Source organism: Varroa jacobsoni, unplaced genomic scaffold (genome assembly GCF_002532875.2).
Source record: "Varroa jacobsoni isolate VJ856 unplaced genomic scaffold, vjacob_1.0 scaffold_1256, whole genome shotgun sequence".
NCBI lineage: Eukaryota > Metazoa > Arthropoda > Arachnida > Mesostigmata > Varroidae > Varroa > Varroa jacobsoni.
In genome coordinates, this window is record NW_019214158.1 from 66,804 (window position 1) to 94,488 (window position 27,685).

The window sequence follows — 27,685 nt, forward strand, 5'->3', positions numbered from 1 at the left end:
TTATATATGCACTTGGTTTTATTATCGTTCTTCCCAAAGGAAGAGTGTCCTTAAGAATACAGATTGTCAGGCCATTGATTGATTTGTTTAATTATATATGTTTACCTATTTATATAAGAGTTGCAATATACAACTTAGCAGCCTGAACATTATTTTCTGCAAATTGTTTATCTACAAAATATATACAGATTTCGAAGCTCACACACGATTCCTCATAGTTCGCTTCGTAATCTAGCTTCGTTCGTTCGTTCATTTAATAATTAACAATATTATTAAAATAGTCCACTCTAAGTAGTAGTGATGTGATGGTACGATAAATAAATTACCCAACATAGCATGATAACGAACAGACCGTGTTTCTCCTTTACATCTAGTTCTCAGTTGAATTAATTGCATAAAACATATTTTGAGCCTTGATCTTCTGTCAAAGACAATTTTCGTGTACCTTAGAGTACACGTTTTAATAACATGCCCGTTAGTGCATTACTACACCCGTCGTGGAAGCCTAGGACAGCAAAAAAGTAAATTTTTTATTTTATATATTTTTTAAACAGAGTCGGTCTTTATCTATTTGTTTTCCGGCATTCGAACAAAATCAGCCCCGCTTAATTGACCGCACTCACTTTAATCTCATTTTTGCTCCGCCAACCACATAGACACAGTTATCATCCCTGAGTCTGCCTTCACCGTTCAACCTACTATGCATTTATACCGCTTCTGTTGTGCTTTCTGAAATTAGTTCTTCTGCCCCCTCTCATAACCCTCACTCGACTCAACATCAATCTCATCTGTTGTGCCACTGATATCATCCCCCTGTGTGTGACTATTATTTTTCTCTGATAAAAATCGTTCTGTCTTCATTGCGTCCAATCGCTGACGCTTTTTTTCTTCATGATGCATCTGCATCACTTGTGCACCGTCTTCGTGATCCGTTTGGTTACAGCGTAAATCATCGTCATCGTGATCATCATCTCCTTCATTGTTGTAGTCTTCGTCGCTGACATCGTCTGCGCCACGCTCGGAAATGTTTGCTGCCACAGAAGTTGTTCCAGTAGACAACACTGCAGCCGTAGGCACGGATGGGGGTATCGACGACGCCATCTGGGCTAATAGAAGCGCTCTCTGAGCCGCGTCCTGTAGGATAGTTTGAATCTGTTTATTATCCCCGGCGTGTCCGCCCTGGTACAATTGTTCCAGCTGATGGTGCAGAGCGGCGGGCGATGTATGGAGCGACTGCAGTGCGCCTAGCGGGACGCCAGGCACATTCGGCAAGTGAGCTGATAGCTGGGGTGTTCCTGGTTGAGGAAAGAGTGTTCCGGGAGGCGTAGGTCCGCTAGGGGGCGGCGCCTGCCCAGTGAGCAGCATCTGACGAGCGGCAATTGGCAGGAAATCAAGGCCAAACATCGCTTGACGCTTCCACTTAGTTCTGAAATAAAACATGTGTTCACTTAACAGGACACACAAGGTTTGGCAGTAGATAATTCAAAAACTGTCTTTAATTTTCCACACATGGCCTCTTGGCAGAAAATAAATCAGAAGATGTCGGATTTAATAGTTTGTTTGTATGGCGATGTGCTTTCGTCTGCATTAATTAACGTCAACAAAAATCGTCTTTCTTGTTTTTAATTTTAGTAGAAAAACCTTGAACAGCAGTACCTACCTCCTGTTTTGGTACCAAGTTTTCACTTGAGTATCCGTTAAGTTCAGTCGATTTGCCAACTCCATTCGGTCTTGTACACTCAGATACTTCTGCTTTTCAAAGCTCTTCTCAAGGGTTTTTAACTGATGATCCGTAAAGGCTGTTCTTGCTTTGCGTGGCTTTTTTGATCCTTTTAGGTTGCATTCGAAATCGCTGCTGCTTGTGTCGTGTTCATCTGGATAACAGAAGACAGATAGTGAATGTTGAGGTCCGCAGAACATAGTATCATGTAAGTGCTAACGCCCCACATCCAAGCTCGTCGAACATTTACAACTAACTATGCTATACAGAAAGAAAGTCATCTGGTAATTACTGAATGTATAATGAAAAATCTGACTTCGCTATAGGGTAAGGGATCTTTTTTCATGTTCCTTTTGGTGACATTGGTGCAAAGTCCGAAACAATTGGTGTCTTTCTTCTTCTTCTTCTGGGTGGAACAAGCTTCGGCAATCTAACCGCGCGTCGATTGGCTTAGAATAAAGAGTATTTCTCAGAAATTCAGTTCAATGCGAAATACTCTACTGTAAAAGTAACAATATTCTGACCGGGAGCTGAATTTAGAGACCTGGTAAATGCACGAATCATAGCAGCGATTGATTTTTTTGCTTCGACCAAAGGATCTCATCGACAACGCTACAATCGATATCATATGTAGCATGTATGTCTAATATTGTTGGAACAACGATACAGCAGAGTCATGACATTGTTGATGTATCGCTTCTCCAAATGCCTCAAACTAGTCTGAAGCCCGTTCTACTTCGAGCTATTTTTATACTGATGCAACTTGTTTTTGCTTTTTAACATCTCAGACAGCTAACATGGACTATCAGACAAAACGTCCGAATGCGTGCCCGTGTCGAAGACTTCGAAAAGCTAAGCAAGGCTATCTGGGCAGAGTTTTAGTTGGTCAACGTTTGCTGTGAACATGAACGCCTCTTGGTCTGTTCGAGCGCTTTCCTACTCAAGCTTCTGCCATCATGGATTGATACCGTTTTTCAGCTACTCACGCCATCATTATTTTGACACAGCGACGACAGTTATGCCGGCGTCGAGAACAACAGTACCAAATGGCACAAAAGACGCCTACTCGAGCCACAACGACCATTATCGCTACTAGCAGGGGTCTGCTACCGCGGTCCGAATTATTAGTTTTGTAATTGTATATATGTATAGAAGATTGAAAGCGAGCATTTCTCATATATCGGCAGTACTTCGTTATCAATCGTTACGTCATGACCAGACTGCTTGGCTCGCGGAAGCCCGTCACTATCGCGCCGTTGATTGCGAGGGTGATTTGTGTTTTTCGCCACTCCGCTGGCGGTGGCCGCAGCTGTGGCCGCAGCGGCGACGGCGGCAGATCATCAGGCAGTGAACAGCAAAACGGCACACGCATTAGACCATGCAAACGGTGGCTGGCTGGCTGGCTGGCTGGCCAGTATGGATAAGACACTATGAGACGTTGGCGTGTCATCTGTGAGCCAGACGGACAGAGAGGAAGCGAAGGAGCAAGAAATTTGTCGAAATTGCTGCGGCGATAGCCGCTCACAAACGGCGCTCCGTGGATCCATATTCGAGGGCTGCAGACTTCTGACTTTTCTCCCATCTGATTTGGATGAGCACTTAGAAAGAAACTCGCCTTTCCCGCGCATTGACGACACTTTCACGAACTTCACTGAGAGCAATCATCCTGACTCCGCGCAGAGCCTGCGAGAAGATATCGCAAGAAGATCTATCTGCACGCTAAAATTGTGCGTGGGAGAGCAAATGGCAATTGTAAATGGAAATGGCAAAGGTACGAATAGAATGCAAAAGGTCTCTATATATCGTTTTGAATTAATCTCGATCAGGATGCAAACTTCGCGGCCTGGTTTTAATAAATGAATTAAAAGTCTACTATTTACATTAATGTTAGAGACAAACAGCTGGTTGAGCTACGCTTTAATTTTAGCTCAAAGGTAAAAAAAATTGTATTCAACAACGACTGCCATTATCGGTTAGTCTTGAAAAAATAGCGTTCGTTTACTAGCTACTGCGCCACAGAACGACACAGTCTCTAGCTATGAGAAATAACCATTGTAAAAGGGTCTCTTGTCATTGTAGAACCGAAAAGGGTCGCCTTGTCATGCGTCGTCTCCAACTAACTCGAAGACTGTCACTCATATCCATCTTTGTGTCTGTGTGTACATAGATCTGCGTATGTATGCATGAGGCAGGGCGAAGGCGAATCAAACGGCACAGTCTGCGCATCTGGGTCTACGTTGCCGGAACGCTGTTTCTCATCGCGTGACCGGTCGCTAGTCAGCCAATGATTTGAAGTTTGTCGGAAAAGACAGAGGAGAAAATAGCACGAAGTGAATAGCCAGTGCTTTTGGCCTGCCAATAATATCTACAGTCAACAGCGTAACTAAAAAAGGACCGTCGAACACAGAAACATCGAGGCCACGATAGATAAATCAGCGCGTATGTGTAAAGAATAGTAATAATAAGTTCGTCAAGTGGCATGGGCATCAGCAACAAAAAAAACTGTAGCGGCCGCCGGAGCGGCCGCGAAGCCTTAAACGATGAAGGACACGCATGATATCGAAACATTAAAAGTAAACATTTAGCTGTGTTTGCCGTAAACGTTATTACCAGTATTAAAAATTCTCTTACCATTTGCTCAATCCGTCCATTACCGTTCTGAAAGATTTTTTGTTGTGGATCTAGCGACTGAAGCGGGCAAACGTTCGCCGCGTCGGCGAGTCGTTGAGACCCAACTGTGAATTACTTCTAATCATTGTATCATCATCAAAATATAGTTGTTAACGGCACCGAACCTCGGTCCATTATCCATTATCAATAGCCGAACGAAGGAGCGAACTGTGTGTTAACAATTTACTCGTATGTCGCTGGGAATGAACGCGTTCGCCACATCGATTCTGGGTAAACATTTGCGTTCTTCTTAGACTGAGAACAAAAAAAACTTGACAACTTAGATGCTTTTTCTCATGTAAAAAAGAAAAACCTATTTTTTGACTGTTTTGATTGATTGATTAGCTTGCTATTGATCTTTAATATAAATGAACTCCTGCGTAAGCGATACGAGCTTCAAGGGGAAAATTGACGTAGACAGATAGACAGACAAGTCACCCTTCTCGTCTGACTCTACTGAAGACAGAATCGACCCCAGGATGGCACCGTTTGACCATTACTTCAGACATGGTTTAACAACGGTGACAACCTAACCGGACCCAGCAAACTTATATTAAACTTAGGTCTCTCATAGTATTTTACTTAGATAGAAGTTCTATTGGAACGTGTACTCGAGCTAACTCATATTTTGATACACCGCACTCAAAAACAAACGCAGTACCAATTTTTCAAGGTATGAACTTCGCGTTCGAAACTAGGGGAGCGTAACCAAGACCTTATACATTCTAATATCGTTAGACTGCGTCGTCAACGACAGTGTCTTCTAATACCTGTGGACACTAATGTAACAAAAGCATTTTGCAGCAGATTTAAAAATACATAGATAAGTGACAGTGGTGAAACTGTTAAGCCTCTAAAAAGAACAGAATTTTGACGATTTGTATACACAAGATAGTTCTAATTCGCACCTTTTTATAGCTAGCTCGTTCGAAGCGGTTAATAGGATTCCTTTGAGCCTTAACGAAAACAGCAGCACGTAGCAGAGGAAGATCAGTTTTATGTTATGCCTCATATGACATGAATTTACGGATAAAGGCAGTAAATCTGTCAATAACGGTAAGACCAGCAGCGGACGTGGGGGCAACAGCGCCTCTTGGTAACGTGCGAGGCCAGCGGGGGCAGCAGCAGTAGCAGCAAGCCGCTAATAAATAGTCATGATTGGAAAACGGATACAGTTTGTATCGTTTGTTGTTTATAGCGATTTACATTGATCGCCTTTTTCTTTACAAGAGTCCGTCTTCGGTCCACCTGGTCCTGTGCTATTCAGCACGATCGCAACAGCAACTGCAACAACAATTATTGCTAGCGCTGTCAGCGCTGGCATTCCTGCAATTCATTCGCGCTTGTACTTGACTCGTCTTTGGGAAGAAGCCTCGCGAGAATAAACGAGAGCAGAAACCATAGAAAAAACACCGACGACAGGGCAAAGCCCATAGTCACAGGGAAACAAAGAAAAATACGTAGAAGATATTTGCCGTAGTGGCAGCGACAACGAGAAGATGCGAGAAAAAGTCGAAGCCACTGCGGCGGCGGCGGTAGCTCTGGCGGCCCTGAAGAAGCCGACGTCACCTCAACTGTTATTGTTGTTCCTGTTACGGCTCCTTTACATGACAACCTCACATAACTGTTTCATTCTCCCAGTCTGTTACGCCTCCCTCTAACAGCATCACCATCATCGTAGTCGTCGTTATTGTCGGCGCCGTGAACATTAATAGAAGCAGAACTAGCGCCAAAATCACCATTCTCTCCCTGATGTTTGTCGCTTCACGACGTGACAGTCGCAATCAGCGGCGGCTGTGGGATCCGGTGCTCTCCGTGGAAAAACGAAAGAAAAGACGACCGATGGAGGACGTCGGCATGGTGATAGTGCGAGATATAGCTTAGTCTGCCAGTCGGCCGGACTGTAGAGAGACAGATTTGCTGCTACGCCGCCGCTGCCGTTGGGGTAACAGACGAATAGACAGGTAAATTGCAGTTTAGTCAAACTGTAACAGCGCGACACTTGCTTCTCTGGCAATAGCGGTAGAAACAGCGACGACGTCGGAGCGGAACTTGGGCGAATGGGGATCTGCGAGCCCTCTTCAAGCCAGTAAAAGGGTCCAACCATTGGCTCTGATCGCTTAATGCCTTTCTAAGAGGTTCTTCTCGTCTAAGCCACTCCGCTCTGCGAATGTAAACGGTAGCGGAATACCGAGCACCGCCATTCACCATAGGCCCTAAGAGAGAACGAGGCTGACCTTTGCGTTTTTCTCGTTCTTTTTTACGGATAATTGAAAACATCTCCCTCTGTGTGATCTTGTTGCCAATTACGTCAGTTGCCAGTTATATCTCCAGCGTAAAACAAAAAATACAATGAATCGGTGGGTGTTTATAGTATATAAAGAAAAACAGATCAGCATAACATCAGATTGAGCGAAATGAGGCTCTAGAGACCAAAACCGCATCGGTCGATCTGTATCACGACTATGATTGAACATCAGAGTCTCCTGATGTATCTTTGTTTTTGTGTTGTTTCATAAAAATGGCTGGTTTATAGTAGTCCGCTTGTTACATCCTACGATTTCGGTAACTGAACAAGGATCGTAGGTACGGGAACAGTAAAGCCGCATTGCTGAGTACAGATAATGAACCACACACATTCGAATTTACAAGGAATATACAAGTTACTCTTTTGTTTGCACATTCGATTGTCAAACTTTTTCAGCCAGGATATAGGGTAACATGATTAGAATAACTCCATTTGAAGTCAATTGATTCACAAAGGATGACTTTAGAACGTAAACCTCCCACTCGGAGTTCCTTGCTTTCACAACGCACTCATTTCTTCGTTGAGTTCGGATTCTCCCTGGAATAGGCTCGGCTTGAAAAGCCAAGGAAGTAGCAGCTGTGCCAAACGCCAGCCAAAAAAAGGGAAAGGCCTAAATATGGCCAACAGGAAGTAACTTATAGATGGCCATTTCCGGTCCCCCAGTGGTCTTTCCTATCCAGCCGCCTTCTTCTTGTTGTTGGCTGGCCGGCCGGCAGCTTAGTTGACCCCCAAGTGGCCGAACACAGTGTAAGGGACGGATAGAATGGCAGATAAGGCAGGAATCAGGGGTTTCAAAGCACGGACGACACTGCCTAGAGCCTTCCGCGGGACAGCGAGGACCAATGAGCAGGCTAAGCTTAAAGTGCATGAGCCACATCGCCTTTCGTAGGCCTGGAAAAGATCTATTTTGGCAGAATGTGTCGACGGCCGAGCTCAGGAAGACTGATTTGTTTGATGCTCGATTTAGCTATATTACCTTGGTAATTTCGACTGACGTTAGCAGTTCGTCTCGTAATAACACTAAAGATAGTCTCAGAGAAAAGGAGAGAAAGATAGGGGGAGCTGTACCAAGTGGGTACGTTCAATGAGTGGGGTAAGCTCGCTGCTCCGCTTTGGCAGAAGGGAACATAACAGCCTAATACTTCCGGTAGTTGTGGCTCTCATGTATTTCGTATCCCGCAACCCAGGTCATCGACAAACCCTGCGTGACTATGATACGACCAACTACGGACCAGGGATGCGGAACCGTTAACAGATCTACAAACCACTGCGGGAGCACATAACTTACCAGCCTAAAGAGAAGAAGATTGCTGCAAATTGATCCACTAAAGATTGTCCTTCTTCTTCCCTGTCCCCGTCATATTGCATCATGTCATTGGGTAGCTTCGAGGATCGCAACACTATCCTGTAATTCTGCCTATTCTGTTGTGAAGCTGAAAAGGAACAGGCAAGCTTGCGTTCGCATCTTCAGTCGCTCGTTATTCCCAAAGTGAGGTTTCCTCTTGCTATCCTCAGTCGAGATAAAGGGAACAACAACATAACCTATAATCAGCGGCGAGTGTGTCCACTCTGTCCGCCTGGTTTGGTCGACCCGAGGCCAAAGGGGCTTTCACGTTCGTGCTCGAGACGAGTCGGCTTGAAGAGGGCAAAGCCGGTTCTGCGACTATTATATTGAAACCGGAATGATCTAGAGGGCAAAACGGAAATAGCGAAAGCATTTGATGGTCAGCGAAGAAGCGGAAGTCCCTTGCAGAGTAGTGCCAAACTGTTGTTGTCATCACTACTGACCAGAAGAGGCCGAAACCACCCCACCTTATTCCATTTTGCTGTATAGAAACTGGCCGTTACGAAGCGTCTAGCGTTTTGCTCCGTCACGTTCGTCTTCCTTGCAGCATTGAGATTTCCACAACTGAAACGTTCCACCAAAAGTATATTTCTCTATTCGAAAACCTTCGGTAAAAATAGAGAACGTGGACAACCAGCTAAAATGCAACATTTCGTACACAAAAGTGTACGAAAGCCGCAATATCAGTGGTCCGCAGAGAACGCTTACGAATGCTGGAGACGATTCGAAGCCGGAGAGAAGCTGAAATCTGTTTTTCGGTAACTTGACAATTCATCTTTTCATCAAGTTCACAAATCATCATTTCATTAAGTTCGTTCTTCTGTTACAATAGATGTTAGCTCTCTTTCGTTTTATTTTCTGTGTAAGTGTGCGTAAGATCGCGCATCAGCGGGGCTCACATATGATCTAGTAGTAATACACAACAAATTTCTTTTTCAAAAATCTTACTGGCGCCATAACCGCATTAAATTTAAGCGTATTTGGCAAAGTACAATCGCCTTATAGAACTGAGACGCGATACGACTTGCTGCTGTCGTTTCGCATCTGCCACGACCTGGTCACAAATCGAGGCAAGTTGGCCCAAGGAAAGTCCTGCAGGCTATTTTTGATAACTGTCCTCCGCAGGCCTCACAGTACTTCATCGGTACAACATATGTGTGTGGATATTGTTGATTCGACTGAAACAGTAGCTTTCTAGTAATACTAAATATCGTTTACAAATCTAAACATTTTTCCAATAGGAAAAGCTCGTCATAGGGAGAAAGATAGCCAATAAGCATGCCTTATTTAGAACAGGGAACTGGGATTCAACAAGTGTCGAAATGACGAAAGGTCTAGTGGGAGAAAGTAGTCTTCAGCCAAATTTAGCTAGAAAGGGATAAATGTGTGCAAATAATGGGTATGCTGCTCAGCCGCTTGTCGGATCATTTCAGAAAATACCCAGGAATCCAATGGAGAGCAGGGCATCGAAACGGCAATTGCCGAAGCTAGATCCGATGATGTCGAACATGACCGGACATAATCCCATATTTTCAGGCAATGTACTTTTCAGGTGTGAATCTGCTCATATTTGAAACGAAAATTCTGTTTGTTAATTATAGAGGACTTCAGAAGCCTACGTTAAGCCATTCATACACACCTTCCGATCTAGTTAAGGGCACAGAGGCCGTACATCTGCATTCATTTCAGGCCAATGGTATCGTTACTGTGCAATTTTTTCTCTCAAACAACGTATCTACAAACTGAGCATTTAATGAAACATGAACCGTTTATTACTCGCATGCTGAGCTAGCTTTTTCATTAATAGATATATCTATATATAAGAGCTGAAGGTGCAGCGATAGACTTCTCTAATGAATAGAGTCCGCTTTTGCAATGAACAGAAACGTTGCCTAATTATTTCATTAGCATACTGCGCTGTAGCTTGTGACAAACAGTAGTCAAAAAGAATCGTAGTTTAGTGCTCTGTTTCCTGGTGACCTTGTCCAGAAGAAGGAGTTGTTATGGATCCGGCCGTTGGCCTGATTGCTGTCCCGGCCCCGGCCGCCTCTATTTCGCCGCTATTTCGGCTGCTAAGATTTTTGCAGAAATCTTATTTATTCGTTTTGGGTATTATCGTCGTCGTCGTCGTCGTCGTCGTCGCTCAGTCTCTCGGCGGTAGCATCACTTCGTGTGTTTTGATTTGAATTACCAGGTGGCAGTGGTATCACTCGGTTGGCTATTCATTAGAAATATATTCGAGAATAAGAATAGAGAATAAGTCAACCGCGAGAGAGGCCAACCAGCCAGGTTGAGATTGCCATCTGCACGCAAATCTCGTGTTTCTCAAAAAATAGTGATTCCTCTACAATTGATTGATATTGCTTGTGGCCATCGCTTGAATTTCCGTAGCAGTAGCGTCTAGCGTATGGGCGACCATTACAACAATGGTCAATAACACCAAGTGGTAGTAATTATTACCCCCCGACTATAAATAGTGTCGTTGGAGCTGCTATTGCCATTTCTGTGGCTTGGCGTTACTCTGTATTCTGTCCTCTCGGCTTAGTTTGCTGGCCATATTCAACTCAATTGAACTGATTGAACACCACAATGACAGCGACCATTGGCAGGGACGAAACGGGCGTGTGATACGGCCACTAGCAGCGGGCAGAACACAGATAATTGGCTCGTAGAACTTGCGCCGGATAAATTTGTTCAAGTTCCAAGAGCGAATTAGATTTTGTCCCGCTTATTTATTCAAACATTTGCCACTTCGATAATCGATCGTCTCGTCGTAGTTTCGCACAGTAAATCTATTCACATTTATCGATTCGATTCCCATCTAACAACGAGTTGAAAGATTTCAACAATATATTGAGACAGGATGCTTCATTTAGGGGCAGGGCTGGTTTGCTACGATGGCGGACAACCGTATAGGCAACATTACACAATTTCGAAAAAAAAGAGAGAACCGGGCTCGTGCGTCGAATTGAGTCCGCCCAGCATTCGGGCGAGTAGATCATTAAACGCGACTAGCAATGCCAGCGGGGTCGCCGATTTGAAGTGCTAGGCCTGCTAAATATATTATCATCGACATTCAATGAAGTGTTGCCCTTCCTTTGTTTGCACTGCTGAAGCCAGCAAAGCATCTCCCAAATAACCTCTATATATGTAAACATATTATCGCTGTGTATGAAATTATTGACTTAGCCTTTTGGGCAGAGGGCAGAACTATAGCACTATCGTCGCCATATATTTAACAGGTAAATGGAATATGGGTTCACCCGTACGGTGGCGTATTTGTCGTCGTTTTGGCACTATGTTGACCACAACGTATAGCGAGCACCTCTATTAACGCTGGCATATTCGTCGAACGTCAAACTAGCTAACGTAATTGCGTGTGGTCGTAGTAAATAGAATTGACCGTTTTAATACTCTGAAAAACTTCTTGGATTTCAAAATTGTGACAGGTGATTTTTAGAAAACGTGTATCATTCGCGGTAAGAGACAACTTCCAGCAGCCTCTTGGCTTTCCGCGACGGCCGCCATATCCAAACCAGTTCGAAAAATGATCTCACTTTTCGTTGTTTTTCTTTTAATCATTAGTCTATTCATACTGATTTTATTACATGCGTTAAATTTTCAGGTTGCAGGATACAAGGGTGTAGCATTTGACCATTGCCTGTAGATGATAATAATAATAGGTAATTAAAACACGTAGTATCTTTGTAGTGTCATCGTTACCAAAAGGTCCATGTCTCTAACAACTAATTAGAGGCTATACATTAAGGCTGGTCTGATTTGTATTTGAATAGTCGTCGGTTGGCCATCATTAGTGCCGCAATGGAGCAAATTATCTATTATTTCACTTTGTCTAGCTTAGTTGAAGTGTTCGACGGTGATGAATACCCGGCGCTGGATCAATATTGACGTACTCTTTAAAAGCAGAAGGCAAACACGCATAAAAGCGATCTAAATTTGCAAATAGAAAAAAATCTTTTCTCCATAGATTTAACGAACTGCCACAATTCACGATGCTTACTTCTAATTCTGGGAACAGAATTGTTAGATTTTACATAAGAATAAAGAGATTAACACTCGGATAGATAATTTGAGCGATTTCGTTAAATTTTAGTGAAGCATAAAGGAATTGCCCATGGCAATTATGCTTCGGTCTTCCGTTCTATAACCATTGAGGTATAATATATAGGTATTTTTTTCACCGTATAATTATTTCCTGTCGTGTAAACCTTTCCCGAAGCTATCGGCGTCTCATGTCGCCATCGCTACCTTAAATTCACACAAATTTTTTTTAGTTTAGCTCCATCGTGACGCCAAACCTGATCCCTTTGCTAAAGTGTAGCGCGTTGTTGGACTCTGCCGTTTTTATGATTCGTTTCGTTAAATTTGACAGCTCAGACCGTTTTTTTGGTGCTTGACTGCAATTGTTGTTGTTGTTGTTGTTGTTGCTGCTGCTGCTGCTGCTGCCCCTGCCGCCTCCGCTGCAACAGAACCGTACTAGTTGTGATCCTAAGCGGATCGACTACTCATAGCGTCAAACGGTGGATGACGAACGTCTCTACAGCAGACCGTCGACTTAAGTCCTGTGTCGTTCCCAAACCTCTCTTCTGGGCTATGGGAACCAGAACGTCGCTGGCAAACACATCATCCTTGCTTCGGGTTTATGGTCCCTATCTGAAAGTATCTGTTTCAGTTGTCTACTGCAGTGACGACTCCTCCCTGATACTGATGACGATGATGTCATTCCCTTAGCGCGTCGAAGATGAAAAACCCTTCAAAGAATTACGTCTAGATTGTGACGCTAACAGTAGGGGATAGGCCGAACGGCTTTTTTGTTACGATTACATAGGGATGGATGATGCTAGCAATTTCAGCAGTCGACTTCACTATACCAGTGAGAGTGGTCAGTACACAGGTAGTTCGAGCGGTCGAACGGAGCCTCGTTTGATGACACGGAATCAATGTGTTCGTGTCTTTGGGCTTCTATTAGAAAACCTTTTTGGGTTTTGTTGTGCTGCTGTAACATGGAAACGTGGGGACGTTTTACGTTGCCAGTGTGTTCTAGAGATCCTTTAAAAGGGATTGCACGAAATTTTTTCTCAAAATACCACAAAAACTTTTAGAAATATTTATCACACCTAACGTAATTGAATGATACGGTCCTAAAAATGCTATGCAATCAAAGGCACAGCTTCGTAAAGAGACCTGTATTTTTTCCTGCTTTTAAAAAATCTCTCTTTAGCAGTAGGTACTTACGGAAATTTAGAAATATCTACTGAGGTAGCGTAGATCTGAAACCGGGTGTCCGAATTGATATCCCTCACTTAAATAAGAAACCATTTCCATTTTAAAGCATTTATTTAGACTCCAACTAGCAGGCGGTGTCAAGGAATAGGTTTCTCTTATTTATTTACATCTGGTGCGCAATTCACACGATTGGCATAGTTTGAACCAACAGCCCTTTGCTTTTTTAGGCAAAGGTTTGGCCATCCAAGCTGCCGGGTCGATCTCGGCAAAAATCAGAGATTAATTAAATCTCAGCCTAGAGAAATCCAGGGACTAGGCCAATGTCGAATTAACCATAGTCGGTTCGACCGTTAGCACAAACGTCAACGGAATTATTACTTAATCTTCTGGAACAGCTTAAGTTTTAGATCCAAAAAACGAGAAACATCAAAGGGCCCATTTTTCTGGGCGCGGAAAAAGGAAGGTAGATAGTGCTTCGTATCAGTGTCTACGTCCATTAGTTGCCCCTTTTGCACCCCATATTCACTGAGTGAACGTACGAATAATAACATCATGATGCGTAAAGCTCTTGTGTCTTATCGGTAAAAATAGACAACGTAAAGCGTGCAGTAGTTCCTGATGTGCAAGTAGTCACGTCCAGACCGGAGCATTATGTGTCGTCCACATTGTCCTTGCGTTTGCTTCGATCCGGTCTCGAACCTAGAATGCGTAGTACCAGCGCTGCCAATGACAGCAGCAGCAGTCACTGCCCCTTGATTGTAACACAGCCACGCCATTATCGATTCTCCAAGTTTCCCTTGGAGTCAGCCAGATCTCGGATGTTGTAGAAGACGATATCGAGTGAATAACAGCTATTCGCTGTTCCGCTGGTTCGCTAAGTTTACGTAACAATAGCCCCGTCGGCCCTAAGGGAAGAGGACGACCACGGTTCGTGGGAATCTGATCGGGACGCAGTTACCCCCAGCCTACTTCGATCAGAAACGTAATACGTAGGTAGATAGATCCTCTTTCCTCTACATCACTAATAGAACAGTTCTCCTTTATAGTATTTCGTAGCCTGGGAATGAGAAAGGAGTCCAGCATCGTTTGACGTTCGTCCCGATTTTTTGTGCCAGCCTCGCGCACCTTCGCATAGGCGCACTTGTGCCGATTTCGAAAGGGACGCAGCGAAACGGCAAAGAATACCTTTGAACTTGGCGTATTGCTATTGTAGTTCTAGCGGCCTCAGAAAACTCGTGCAGCGCAACCGGCGAACATGGAAACAAGCCTCATTTGTTATGGACAAGACAATTTCAGGTAGCACACATTTTTCTCTACTCCCTCTCTCTCCCTCCCTCTCTCCCTTTCTGTATGTATAGACATGCGATATCTTATTTACGCTTGTTCGTCCCGTTCGCGGACGCAATAGGCATCAGCGGCCAATGGCGTCCGAAGCAATTTGTGGGAGGGACGAAACAAAATTCACGCTAGCAATTTACTGTGGATTATACTCCGTTCGTTACGATCTGTTTGGCTACGCTGAAAACAGGGGGCGACTCTGCTGGATGACGGAAGATGGCTCGGGACGAAATGAACAGTTTGTGGTGGTATATCCACAATGGAACCAATCACGTCACTGGTTCTTTTTATTAATAGCGCATCTGGTTATTCATATTCCCTTTCCCTCTCCCTACTCCCCCTGTAGCTTTTTATTGTTGTCCCCTTGTAACGATTTTTTGGACAGTTTTGTCTTGTGATTGAAATCAAAGATTTAAAATTAATATGAACCAAACAGTCTCCTCCAACGTAGAAGATGCAGGGGTCCTTATTGAATTGGCCTCATTCATTTTTTTATTTATTGGTGCCAATTAGGGCTATGCAAATACATTAGCGATAGATTAGTTCTTGAACATCATATTACACAATAAAGTATAAGTGATATTTATCCCATTAGGATTTTAGGGTTCATTTCCAGTCTGTCAGAGGATCTGCAGGCGCTCTGAAGGCATCGTAGCTGAACACCAAAACCAAGGTGGGAGGGGAAGGAACGGAGGGTTTAAAGGAAAAATCAAGGGGGGAACGAATGACAGAGAGAAACGGGGGCTTCTCCGCCTTCTTGCCTCCGTGTGAGATGCGCAACGTAGTGGACATACGTTTTTATCCGTATATATGTATATCGTTCGTTTGATGTTACCGCCATTCAATTTTAATTCTGTTCACACGTCAGAGAGATTTTCACCGGAAGTCGTTGTCCAAATGTTCGAGCGTCTTTTCCTAGGTGCCACTAATCGCTGATGGTTGGCTGGCGCCATCATTTGACAGTTTTCCGTAGCCATCGTGCTTCTCGGCGCCATTCTGGTCTTTCTTTGCGGTCGAAGTGAGGAGAAAAAGGACGAGGGCCAGCGACTGATAAAGGTATCTCCAACTAATATCGCCGAAGCGTCCGTTGCCAGCGCCGCAGCCAGCGAACGCTCTCGGTGGAGTGGCGGGGTTTGTTCCATTCTTCAACATTGATTCGCTCGGTTGATCGTAGCCGCTAACGATCATCGGGAGCCGCTAAAGTCACTTCGCTTCAAGTCCTGGTTCGACCCTTCTTCTTCTTAGTGAGCATCGTTACCAGCTGCTATGACGTAACACTGGTAGTAAAGCAGATCATTTGGCTCTAGTCATGGTGGGTATGGTGCCATCCTGATCACCGAAAGAAGGAGCCAAAAACGATTGTTTCGATCATGCATCAAATGAGAAATCCATAAAGGAATGGAGGAAAGCAGTTCTGCGTTTTAGCTCGAATTGTTCACCGGCCGTTGGTGCACCACTAGTTAGGTTTGATTTTTAAAAAAAATATTTTTGAGGGAAGCTAGAAAAAGTAAAATCGGCACTACAAAGCTTTACTCAGCTGGCGGCAGTTTGTCAAGCTCTAATGCAAGGAACCTTTCTTTGTCTTATTTTTTGACCCCAATATGTAGGGGACAAACGAAGGTTATTTAGCCATAAAAATAAAACTTTGACTTGCTAGGACCATTTAGTGCGCTGAAGTTCGTAACATTGCAGAACAACTGCATTAACTCCATAATCGTTATCATCATCCGAATGGGAAGTGGGGTCATCAGTGGCTACCCTCAAATTGCGTCTACATCACTGCGACAATATGTCTATTTTGTGGGCACGGATCTAGGTGAACCTGGTGCGCGCTTCGTTTGTCGCCGTTTGTTCTGCTAAATGTCCTCGCTTATCTTGGAACAGCAGTAATCAGTAGCTCTTGAATTACCAACAGCAGTTGCGAACAAGTACCATAGAGTCGAAGTACTTTATGTGGCCGAAAATCGGTACGGCCACTGTTCGGATACACATTAACTGTTTGGTCCTGATATGGGATTCAGCCTTCGGTGCCGGCAGTAGGGCAGCTATTCAGGTTCATGTGTCGTTGACAGTATACACACGGCTCATCTTTCGTCCGTCATCCAAGAACCATCTGGACGGCTACAATGCTGACAACGACGTTACTGATTTCTCCGTCCGCCGCGTGTTGCGCGTTACGCCTGCGGCGCGCTCCTTAGTCCCAGCACTATTTCGTCGGATGACACCCTACAACGTTGACTATTTACAAACGCGAGGCACAGGTTGTTTACCTTCTCTCTTCTGCGTCTCCCTTTGTCACGATGGGATCGGATGGATGGTTCTGCTATCGTCTACAACACCCACATTGTATCCACTACCCCGCGGTCGCAGGATAAACGTTCAGTAGAACAACTAATTCGATCTAAGCCGATCGTCACTACAGCGCGTGCAATGTTTTGCAGAGTTCAGACGTTCGATTATTTTGATTTGTCATTACTTAGATTTCCCGTTGACACTCAGAGGGAACCTATTTTGCCTACCGACTCGTTGAACAGGAATAAACGCCATGTAATACCAGCTTTAGGTTTCAATTATTTTATGGCGCATGTAGACGTTGTTTTATATCAGTTACATGTTTTGTATAGTAGATAATGTTTGCCAAGTTCGATAGACAGATAATTTAAATATGAAAAAAGCGCAATCAGAATGTAATTTAATCAATGCTGACCTCATTCGCGGGCACCGGAACTAGTGGCTAGAGCGTGTTGGAAACGCATTAATTGTCGCACGACTGTGCCATCTTCCCTGTTCCCCATAGCTACAGCGTCCATTAATTGATCTACACTCATTTCGTACACACACAATTAGGTACTTCTCAAATAAATAAAAATCTTCTTGATGTCCATCGCCTATATCATTGATGTAGGTTCGACAGACAGCTTTTAAACAGCTAAATAGAGTACTACGCGCGGTTCTCGCACGACAGCTCGGCCCGTGCTCCTAGTCATTTGTACGTACATTATTTTATTTTACGCTTTATCATTAATAGCGGAGCCGACGAAAATTTTCGTTCAAACTCCATCTACTGTTCACGCGTATTCAACGTAAGTTTCGAAATACCCCATATCAACACGACGAGTCATCTCAATTCGAACACTCTATCAAAACCTTTTTGAATTTGAGATTCGGTACATGTTTTTACGTATTGTCGCACGGTTCTGACTCATTTCTTCGTCCTGTTCTGTCTTATTATGCAGCACAAGGTTTAGCCTGTGGTATTTCCTATTTTTCTCTTATCCACTGCCCGACCAAAACCACTACGATACCGATTGAAAGGTTCCTAATGCAGGACGCGACGTGTGCCAAATCACAATTAGGCATAGCATAATACAAAGAGACGTCTTGGCAAATGCGATGACAATGGATATTCTATTTTGTTTAATATTAGCAGCCTCGAAATTAAGTCGACTTCAGGTATTATTGCTTCGTTCGTCTCAACCGTCAAAACTACCTTAGCCAAAAAAGCACTTGAAACTATGGTACTAGAGCTATGAACAATTTACGTAATCAATTTTCAGTCAATTTACATAATCATTTCGCACAGTCAAAAATTTGGTGTCTACGTCTCGTCAAGCTGAGAGGTCTATGACACCCCCCGCTCAGTAATAGGCCCTTTCTCAACGAGCACTTAGTTCCCGATTATTGGTTACCTATTTCGCTTTCTATGTCAAATAGGGTTGTCTATGGGTATGATTCTAGTTCACGCCGTCGATGCATGCGCTACTATTATACTATCGGAGAAATCGCTAGGGAGACGACAGGAAGTTGGCGCTGTGCCGTGCGGTGCGGTTCGGCATATCTACCGACTCCAAATCGCTTCAGAAAGGCGGCCCTTTTTGAATTCGAGATCAAAGAGTCGATACGTGCGCAGATTTGCAAAGTTGACAATTTTCGAAGACTGAAGATTTTTCGAATAAGCGTTCGAACAGAGGTCACACACTAGAGGCGTACTATGCACGTTCTCTTCAGCCGACAAATCATCAGTTTTCATATATCACAACTACTACGAACTACTGTGAACACTTCATTGTAAGAACAGCAGAGGTCAAAAGAAGTGTCTTGCTACTGATACACGTATACACAATAGATCCATAATATTAAAAGGGTACGCCTGCAAGAACACGCTAAATGAAACAGTTTAGATTACATATAACAATCGATATTTGCCGATCTGTCTTTTCCCGCTTCCTTGGTTTTGCGATAGAACCATCAGGTAGGTTAGGCCAATCGTATGTCGACCACGCACCTTTTGTGTGCGCCTTGAATGACCTGTTGTGTACTAGAACGCTGGGACTATCATCCCAACGTCAAGGCGTCAAACGATGATTGACAGACCAATTAGAAGAGACACCATGTTGGTAACAATAAGTTTGCTTGGCTAGCTGAAAGCTAGCTACGCGTTATTACCTGGTACGACTGCGTTTAAAAATCCACAGACACGGAACGCTTTTGCATAAAGCGGACGCCTAATACGCAAGTAAGCACGAAATAAGCGATTAGATGGTGACGGGATTCACCAACTTGCCGGACAGTCGTTCGTGAAGAACACGAAGAACAACCCCCAAATCAAATTATACAACTTTCGCATCACATCAGGGGTGTCCCATCTAACAAGTGTTTTTCAGCTTACTCATCGCGCTTGGGCGTGCGTACATGTGTGGCTTCCAGCCTTATCTCTCTCAAAGTAGCGTTACATAAGTATATCTATTGTCCCATGACTGGCTATTGGCTTTGTTCGCACTTGTGTGCAAATGTTTTTGTTGCCTATGGGCTTTTCGAGTCATGCCAACTGGCAATACAACAGAAGTGAAGACAGCGTTAAGCGTTGTTAAAGATAGAAGAAAGAACACCGAAAATAATACCGTCAAACAAATTTTCGCTCTGCAAAGAAATTGTTTCGAAAATTGCTTATCGTCCAGACAACTACATTCAACGGACGATTTTTTCTCTCCGTGCAGACGTCGGACTTTCACGTCGATGGTCAATGGGTGAGCGAGCGAACCCGCTACGATCAACAGCGTACAGCCATCACTAACATTAAATAACGAGCGCCTAAAAAGCAGATGGAGGAACAACGACAGCACTGCTGGGCCACTACGCTGAACAGGTTACCAGCGTTATTCCACTGCCCAAAAATGGCTCGCCACCGGTCTGAGAATTATTCGTTAACGTTTGTTTTCGAAACGAGAAAATAAACTTATTATGCATTTATTTTATGCTATGGCCTGTGTACTGACGCGAGCAACGAACGGAACCGCGAAAGCTTGGTGAGAAAACGTTCGCTGTCTCTGTATTCGACAATAGCTATCCATATAGCAGAAATACGCTCGAGTAGTCGTACGTTTGTCATCGGCAAATGCATATAGCTTTTGGCCGTAGATATAAATCGCAGCTAGAGCAGACGCACGACAAGGTAAACACAGACGCACAAACAGACACAGAGCGAATGACAAATGCACAATCAGCTTGTTTATCCAGATCAGTTAGAAATGCTGCGGCAAATAAAATGGCGCCAGATTTCAAAATTGTCATCATCATCATCACAGTACGTCGTAATGATTACCATTGCTGTGCAGTCCCGCTTTTCCGTCTTAGCTTATTCTTGAAGGTGCGTTTCGTGCCACGGACCCATTAGCAGCCATTGTGCGTGGCTCAACGTTTGCTTCAACTCTGTATGGCCTGAACGCCTGCGTTAGCAACAGCATGCCCCTCGTGGCCTGCTATTTGCTGCTGCTGCTGCTGCTGTATAGGCAACTTCTAAGTTAGGCTACACAGATCCTTACAATCAACCCAAAAATTCAAGCTTCCCCCGACAAGACTACGAACACTCGAGGGTGCATACTGTATAGAAGTGGCCGGCTATTCGTTGATGAAAAAGATGAGAAGACAAAATGGCCGGAAAGCGCTTTATTTGACTACCTGCGTTCAATTTTGCTTGGCAGGCAGTCAACTAGGGCGGCACGAATCGATATATTACCTACATCACAGTCTTTCAAGCTATGTATAAATTTATTGCAGCCATTAACATCATCTCGTATTTAAAAGACCTAGTTGTAGTGCTCGTCACCAGTGCGTGCTACCGATTGTTTTGCTGATAATAATGATGATCATGTTAATGATGATTGTTGTAGAGCAATTGTGATTCTTGGTGATTACATTGTCTTTTACTTAATTCCTTTCATGATTTATAATAAGCCTATTCTGTTAAGCTTCAATTGTTGTAGCGTAGTCGTTGTTCCCTTGTTACTAGAATAGCTCGAAACAATCTTATTCTTCGTTCTTGTTTTAGACTATTCTCTCTGTGCAGGATTTTGCGCACACGCACGCTCACACACACACACACACACACACACACATACATACAAATGTACCTAGTGTGCATAGGTAGATGTGGTCGTATCAAAAACACAGAAAACAAAATATGTCAGTAAATAGCCAGGCAGGTAGGACACTAAAAAAAAAAAAAGTAACGCAACGGCTACGTATCAACGTTGTTGCTAGAATATAGTATAGCGTAAAAGGGCATAGCCCTATGGGAAGCGAACAGCTGAGTCAAATGCTCAAACATAATATTGATAGCGATAGAGCTCACTAATATGATGGGTATCTCTCTTTCCGTGCGCGGCATAACACACGCTGGGGCAAAGAAAGCTCCGAACTGACAACACGAACCATAGAATGACACAAATGCGGGTTGCTCCAAGGCTGATTTGTTTAGATAGTAATGACTAGATCAGAGAAGGTTTTTGATTTTTTACGTTTGGCTACTGAAAAAAAAAACTGAACATTTTCTGTAACTGCGGAAGTTCGGAAAACCATATAAGGGGCACGGTAATGTTAAGTATAAATGGTTAGCGACGATTAATAGATTTGACTAATAGTCCCTCTTACTGAGACCGTATTGTCTCACATGTGCGTGTACAATCGAAACGAGTCGACCGGACCTTCAGAAATCCGTAACGAATTTCCTTCACTGCCATCATATGAGGGCTGACGTTATGTCCTATCTAGATAGGTTTGTGTGTGATATAGTGGAGACGTAAAGCCACTAGGTGAGAATATTTTATATTTGTTTTCACGAATCTGAAGGGATAATATAGAGGTTGCGTAAAAAGTTCTGTTGTTTTTTTGCCGAAAAAGTACTGCAAAGATGAATCACCAGCATAGCCATCCCTGCAGACATTACGTGAATAGGATAACGCTAGAGGCAACACTTCAGGTTCTATTGTTGCACCCATTGTCTCCATGTGCTCACATTTCTGAGTTAATTTATCGTTCTAAGCAGCATGATTGTAAATATAGTATTGTATATACGTATGTGTGTATATATATCAGCCGTCGTTAATAGTCTTTATTATCTCAGGTATGTGTCAAGGCTATAGCGTGTTATTGTACATACGTTGAAAGTATGTAAAATTTTTCACTGGAGCCCCGATCATCCGTCTACCTTGCTGTTATGATTTGTGCCAGTGCCTATATCTGCATTCATAATAGTAGAGTTTATAAAGCAATCCTAGCGAACAGATATTGAGGGTCCTCTGCTGTTAGACTGTAGGCTGACAGGTGGGTACAAGGGTCAAGATATTATTGCATCCTTTATCAAATACATGCCCGGTAATCTTACTGGTGAACGCTTTGCGTGTCGTCGAGGTCTGAACCCTTGCAGCGTGATCGGCCGAAGGAAAGTTGAGACCCACTATATATATAGATAGAGGTGCAGCTCGAGCGTGAATGCTTCTGAACGCTGTGTTTTCAAGGGAAATACATACAGATAGTTTCTCTCAACACAACCAAAGAGCCTATAGAACGCTATGTATCTTTCAACAAAACAAATATTAGATACAGATCTTTCCGTACTGAGCTCCCCTTTCCTCCCAACAGTGCCCTTTTACCCCCACTTTGGTCTTTTGTTTTAGGCTTTAACGATCTCCCTGGCAAAATAGGTAGGCACTTCCGCTTTCAGACGGTAACGCATTAAGTCACGTGGCCGCGCTGCTGTGTAAACACGCAGTATATTCGCAGGTTCTTTCATAGTTCGGCATCTTCTACGATGGATGCCTTATCTGTAACCACCATACGTAGCTCCATTCACACCAACTTAACTGCTAGCATCACTGCTGCCGCACTTCAATAAAGTGTAACTAGTCCCATTTATCGAAGTCCACTTTGGAAGTACCCTCAACTATGATCTTCCTGCTAGTGACATTGTCACTTGGTACTTCGTGTTGTTCAACAACGTACTAACGAAGGAAAACGGTAAAGAGCCTCGGGGAAGTCTCGGTAAAGTGCAGGAAGGCCGTGGTATGTATTCGGTATGCATCGGGACTACATGCAGGACAGTTGATGGATAAAGGTTCAATTGGAATTTATGGAATCATTACTATTATGCAATATATAGAGAGGAATGGCTTTTAAAACCAAATGTCATCCAGACAATCGAGTGGGGGATTTTCGGTTCAAGCCTAGGCTCAAAGACGATGAGATTACATAGCATAAAAATCAATATAGTTTCATTACCATCCCCGGCAGAATATTGTTCTACTTTGTGATGTAGTATTTTGAATAATAATAAGCGGAATCGGAGGCAATGTTTACAAGGATGACGTTGAATTTTCACGGAGGCGTAAAACACAGCCGCTGTTGGGTCTACCGCTCAGAGTGATGTCTTGCCACTGAACCCCTGTTTCTCACATCTCGCATTACTGAACGAAACACTCATCTCGACAAACTAGGATGGTTCCAAGAAACCGATCAAGTGTAGTTGTTAGATCGGTGCAAAAGAACACCAGGAGAGAAAACCCGGATAATGGGTGGGAGGGGGGAGCAGTACCTCCGAGAACGAGAGAAGCACGTCCTTCCACCGCTGTCATCGATCCGCGTTCAATTGAATCTATGATTTTATATTACATCTATAATTCAGCCCTATATATAAAATCGATTTAAAAATGAATGAGTCGTGTGTTCCCGATTGATAACCAGTAGAAGTTATAAGGCGTACTGCAGCTTTGGACCTGGATTGCGGTTCTTTCCTCCGTCGGGGTTCATGGGTGAACCGATACTCGATAAACTCTGTCTTAACGTCCGCGTTGTGGCCGTACATTTATGTCTGGTAATCCGTAATGACGCGATCAAGCAAGTCTGACTTTTGTAGAGATGACAAGAGTTTTACTGACGCAGTTCTTCACTGTTCAGTGCTGGACATCTAGCTGTATCAGAAAAAACTCTGCCGTACAATTTCTGACGCCTAAACGATCTATCAATGTGACCTGGAAAGAACCAATTGATTCGGCGCTTAACAAGCACGAATTGCTTCAACCTCGGTCGTTTATAATGGGGGTCATACGCCTCTTTAGGATAAAGATCGTCGTCGACAAACTCCCTCGAACTATTTGCTTAGTTGTACTTTACTCAGTGTCTAGTTTCCCTAGGCCTTTTGCAATATCCGCAGAATGTCTGTGAGGTTGATCTTATTTTGGGCACACAATTTGATGGACGCTCGTTGGTGCTTCAAGCAAAACCGTGAGACGCACAATACAAAAACTTACTTAATTTCACCAGAAAACTCCGGAGTACATCAAATTGTTATGAAATTTTGTCCATGTCTAGCAAAGGCCTTGCTGCCATTTCGGCCAAAATATACGTGGGCTATAAGCAATCATCCAGCGGCACGAAAATTCAACCCAGTCATTCATTTTTGAACAAAAGAGACAAATTTCGGCAGGCTATTTGTCGTAATGGGCATGTGTTTGTCCGCCATTCTTGTTGCTTGCAGAAAATCTGCTTTTTATAGCATGAAGCAACAAATTCATTATAATAGAAAACAATGCCTTAATTTTGCAACGTGAGCGAAAAAGAGTTATTGTCCTATCTCTTCGCGCTGGACGAACCCCCATTAAAATAGGAAAAAGGGTAATTTTTCGCCTGAAATTGACGGTCTGCACTATTGTCAATTTTCATGATTTTTCTAAAGAAATTGGGGAGAATTTTCATTAGGCAGACCGGAAAATACTCAATGGGTCTCAGATTTAAAAGGTTCAGAAAATCATCAAAAAGGCTCAAAAAGCTATTTCTCGTACACCTAGATTTATAGTACAGAAATTAATGGCCGTTTTGGAGAGGAAAGTCAGTTGTCAATTGGGTCGTCCAGATGGGCGCCAATCTTTTGATAGTTCTCGGCCATTTTGAGTCCTTGCATACTTGGGACTTTTGGCCTGCAGTCAGCCCAAAATTAGGGTCCGCTGAAATGTTTTGGCGTGTAGCGTATTTAAATGGTACTTTGGTGAATTTATCTCTTGATGCACGGTTACTATTACAAATTGTTTACAGATTAAAGAAGAAATATTTTGAAAATATATAGTAAGTGGCTTAGGTCCCGAACCGAAACTGTAATCACGGCGAATGATGAAATGGCACTTCTAGTATATGTTAAAAATGTCCTTAAAATATCTAGTTTTATGTAAACACAGTCTTAGAGACAAAGCATAAAGTCTTAAGATATATATATATATATATATATATATATATAAAGGTATACAAAAGGTAGCGAACCCTGAAGCTGAATAACTTTTGAACTATTTGGGTTGGAATAACGACCTCTTAAATTGTGTTAAAGGTGCTCCCTTTCATTTCTCATTTATGATGTTCGCGTTCCTATATGTAATTTCTTTATCTATGGCTTCTGGAAACAAATCAATTGTGGGATATACTTGCTAGTTATTCTTCTTGAGGCAGGGAAAGCCTCGTAATTACACAGACTTAGATCGGGACAATAGGCGGGTTAAGGCGAATGTTGTATGTTCCCTTTGTTCAATCCAGAAAGTAAACCAGGCACGGCGATGCGGTCTGGCATTACTAATAGGCAACCAGACTGCGCGCTCTCGATTGTCGTGCCAACAATTTGAAGAAGCCGAAATACTGGGCCGTATTCATTGTTTTATATTCGGCTATCTCATAGTACCATATGAGCGTGATGTTTTCACGCACAGGGCCTTAGAAGAGTGGAGTATTTGCCAGCCAAATTTCGTCTGCTGGTGGCACATAGTTCAAAAGATATTGGATTTCAAAGTCCGTCATATTCGCTTCTAGTAGCCCAATAGGTACCTTCGCTTGAGACAGTAGGTAGCCTGCGTCGATAACAGTTAATTATCTTTCATAGATAAAGCCGACTCTTGATGATGAAATAAGCTTACATAATACAGGTAGTTAGTGGTTAGATAAGAGGAGAAGTTGAATTTACCTTCAGTGGATTCTGGTCTAGCCGGAGGCTGTCCGTCGGACGTCGACGACTTCAAAGCTACGATGCCCGCGGCTAATCCAATTGTTCCGATTCCGTCCGGACATGGGCCACCAGCGGCGCCTTCTCCGACACCTCTACTGGCCATCTGTAGCTGAGCACTGAGGCCGCAATGTGCAGCATTCCATAGAAGTTGTACAGCTGCTATTGCTTGTCGCTGTTGCTCAAATAGCCTCTGATGAGCATCGCTAAGGGCGTTATTGCCGCCTGGGCTCAACGGATTCGCTGGGGAGGTCAAAGCGGCTTGATTAGAGACAAGCGCATTAGCTAGAGCAGTCGCTGGATTAGCGTAAGCGGTGGCGGGTAAAGCCGCTGGATGCGTAGTGAACAATAACTGCTGGCTATTTATGCCGTAAGTACGTCTCCGGTGACTCTGACCAACTGCGTCCGGATCAATTGCTGCTGGTACTGCTGGTGACAGGGGGGGTACACGAGAGTTGGAGTTGTGCGGTGAGGTGATGAGGTTGCGGATAAGGAAAGGTGCGTGTGTAGCCATCGAAGCAGACGGCGATTGGGGTCGAGAGGCTGGAGATCGTCGTGAATTCATCGAAAAATCAGTCGATGTCTGCGAATGGCTCGTTCCGCCACCAGATAGAATCACCATGTTGGAACTGCGCTGCTTTTCTTTGGTCGCTGGAGATCACGAAAAGTGTCACGTGAAACAATGATGCACGCAAATATTCTTCCTGGAAATAAGGCTACAAAAAATATACGTCTTGATAAAATGGACTTATCGCCTTAAAATAGTGCTTACGTAAAATGAAGGTACACTTCGCTGAATCATTTTTAAATTAATGCTGTTCTTTCTATTCGTGAAATATTTTTTCTTGCGATTGTCTGCTAGCCATAAACCATATAGAGTGCGGTAAGTCACTTGGACTAGCAGATTTTCCTTTATTACTTAGTAAGGTCCAAAAAAATATGAAACGTCTATCCACATTATATCGATTCCACTCAACTGAACAAAAGCGAAAAGAAGTCGGGTGATGTTTTTTCTTGTTTACCAAGTACAACAGAAACAAGCCATCGTTTACTTTCGATATAGTATAAGAGTAATAAATTCTACCTAATCACCTTTCGTTATACTGCAAAGAAAATGTAGGACTGCTAGCTGCAACTGTTTTCATAAATTTTACACATCTATATTGAACTATCAGTTGGAAAGTGGATATTGAAGTATCGCCACACACCTCGCTTTCAGTAGCCTCGACGTTGACTATCGATGACTGTGTTTTACGTTATATTCCTCTGCGCGCACCAAGGTACTTCAAGCACTTTTAAGCTTCCATTTCAATAGCTAAAATTGCACATCGCCCTAACTGTGACCTCTTCGATTGGTCACTACCTCCAAAAATTGATTGCACCTACACTCTTATACTGCATGAACTGAGCTCGCTAAACTGTTCGAAAGCTGTATTCATTAATGTTGTATTCTATTCTACGCAAACTTAAGGAATGTAAATGTAACGACAAAGTAATGCTGTTACCAGTAGAAATCAGGCTTAATGTCGTACCACCCCGGGATCGGCCGCTCCATCTTGGGGCTACTGTATAATCATATATCATTCCCACCAATGTTACACATCTCAACACTAGTCGCTGGCAATCATGACACAATTGATTTTCACAGAAAAACATAGGCAATAACAAGGCAAAGCACGTACAATGTGATACTAATACAGTGACTACGACTCGTTGACGTCTTCGTCGAAGTCCGAGAGATGC

General features: G+C 43.4%; 1 protein-coding gene across 2 annotated transcripts; it reads right to left on the reverse strand.

Annotated features, from left to right (window-relative positions):
* Positions 1–27,685, reverse strand: LOC111268088 (uncharacterized). Of its 2 annotated transcripts, none has more exons than XM_022846819.2 (4): positions 27,151–27,685; positions 25,904–26,658; positions 1,661–1,874; positions 1–1,426 (listed from the first exon to the last, which is right to left on the reverse strand). In XM_022846819.2, the coding sequence occupies exons 2-4, from the start codon at positions 26,562–26,564 to the stop codon at positions 736–738; spliced, it is 1,566 nt and encodes a 521-aa protein (XP_022702554.1). In that variant the 5' UTR covers positions 26,565–26,658; positions 27,151–27,685; the 3' UTR covers positions 1–735. The 2 variants fall into 2 exon arrangements, with proteins under 2 accessions (XP_022702554.1, XP_022702551.1); XM_022846816.2 differs by having other exon boundaries at positions 1–1,447.

Excerpts from the sequence above, each read along its gene's own strand:
- LOC111268088 (XM_022846816.2), bottom strand. The coding sequence starts at position 26,564 with ATGGTGATTCTATCTGGTGGCGGAACGAGCCATTCGCAGACATCGACT. Across the intron at positions 1,875-25,903 it reads TAGACCAGAATCCACTGAAG|ATGAACACGACACAAGCAGC; the intron begins GTAAATTCAACT and ends TCTGTTATCCAG. Across the intron at positions 1,448-1,660 it reads ACTTGGTACCAAAACAGGAG|TGAACACATGTTTTATTTCA; the intron begins GTAGGTACTGCT and ends TGTCCTGTTAAG.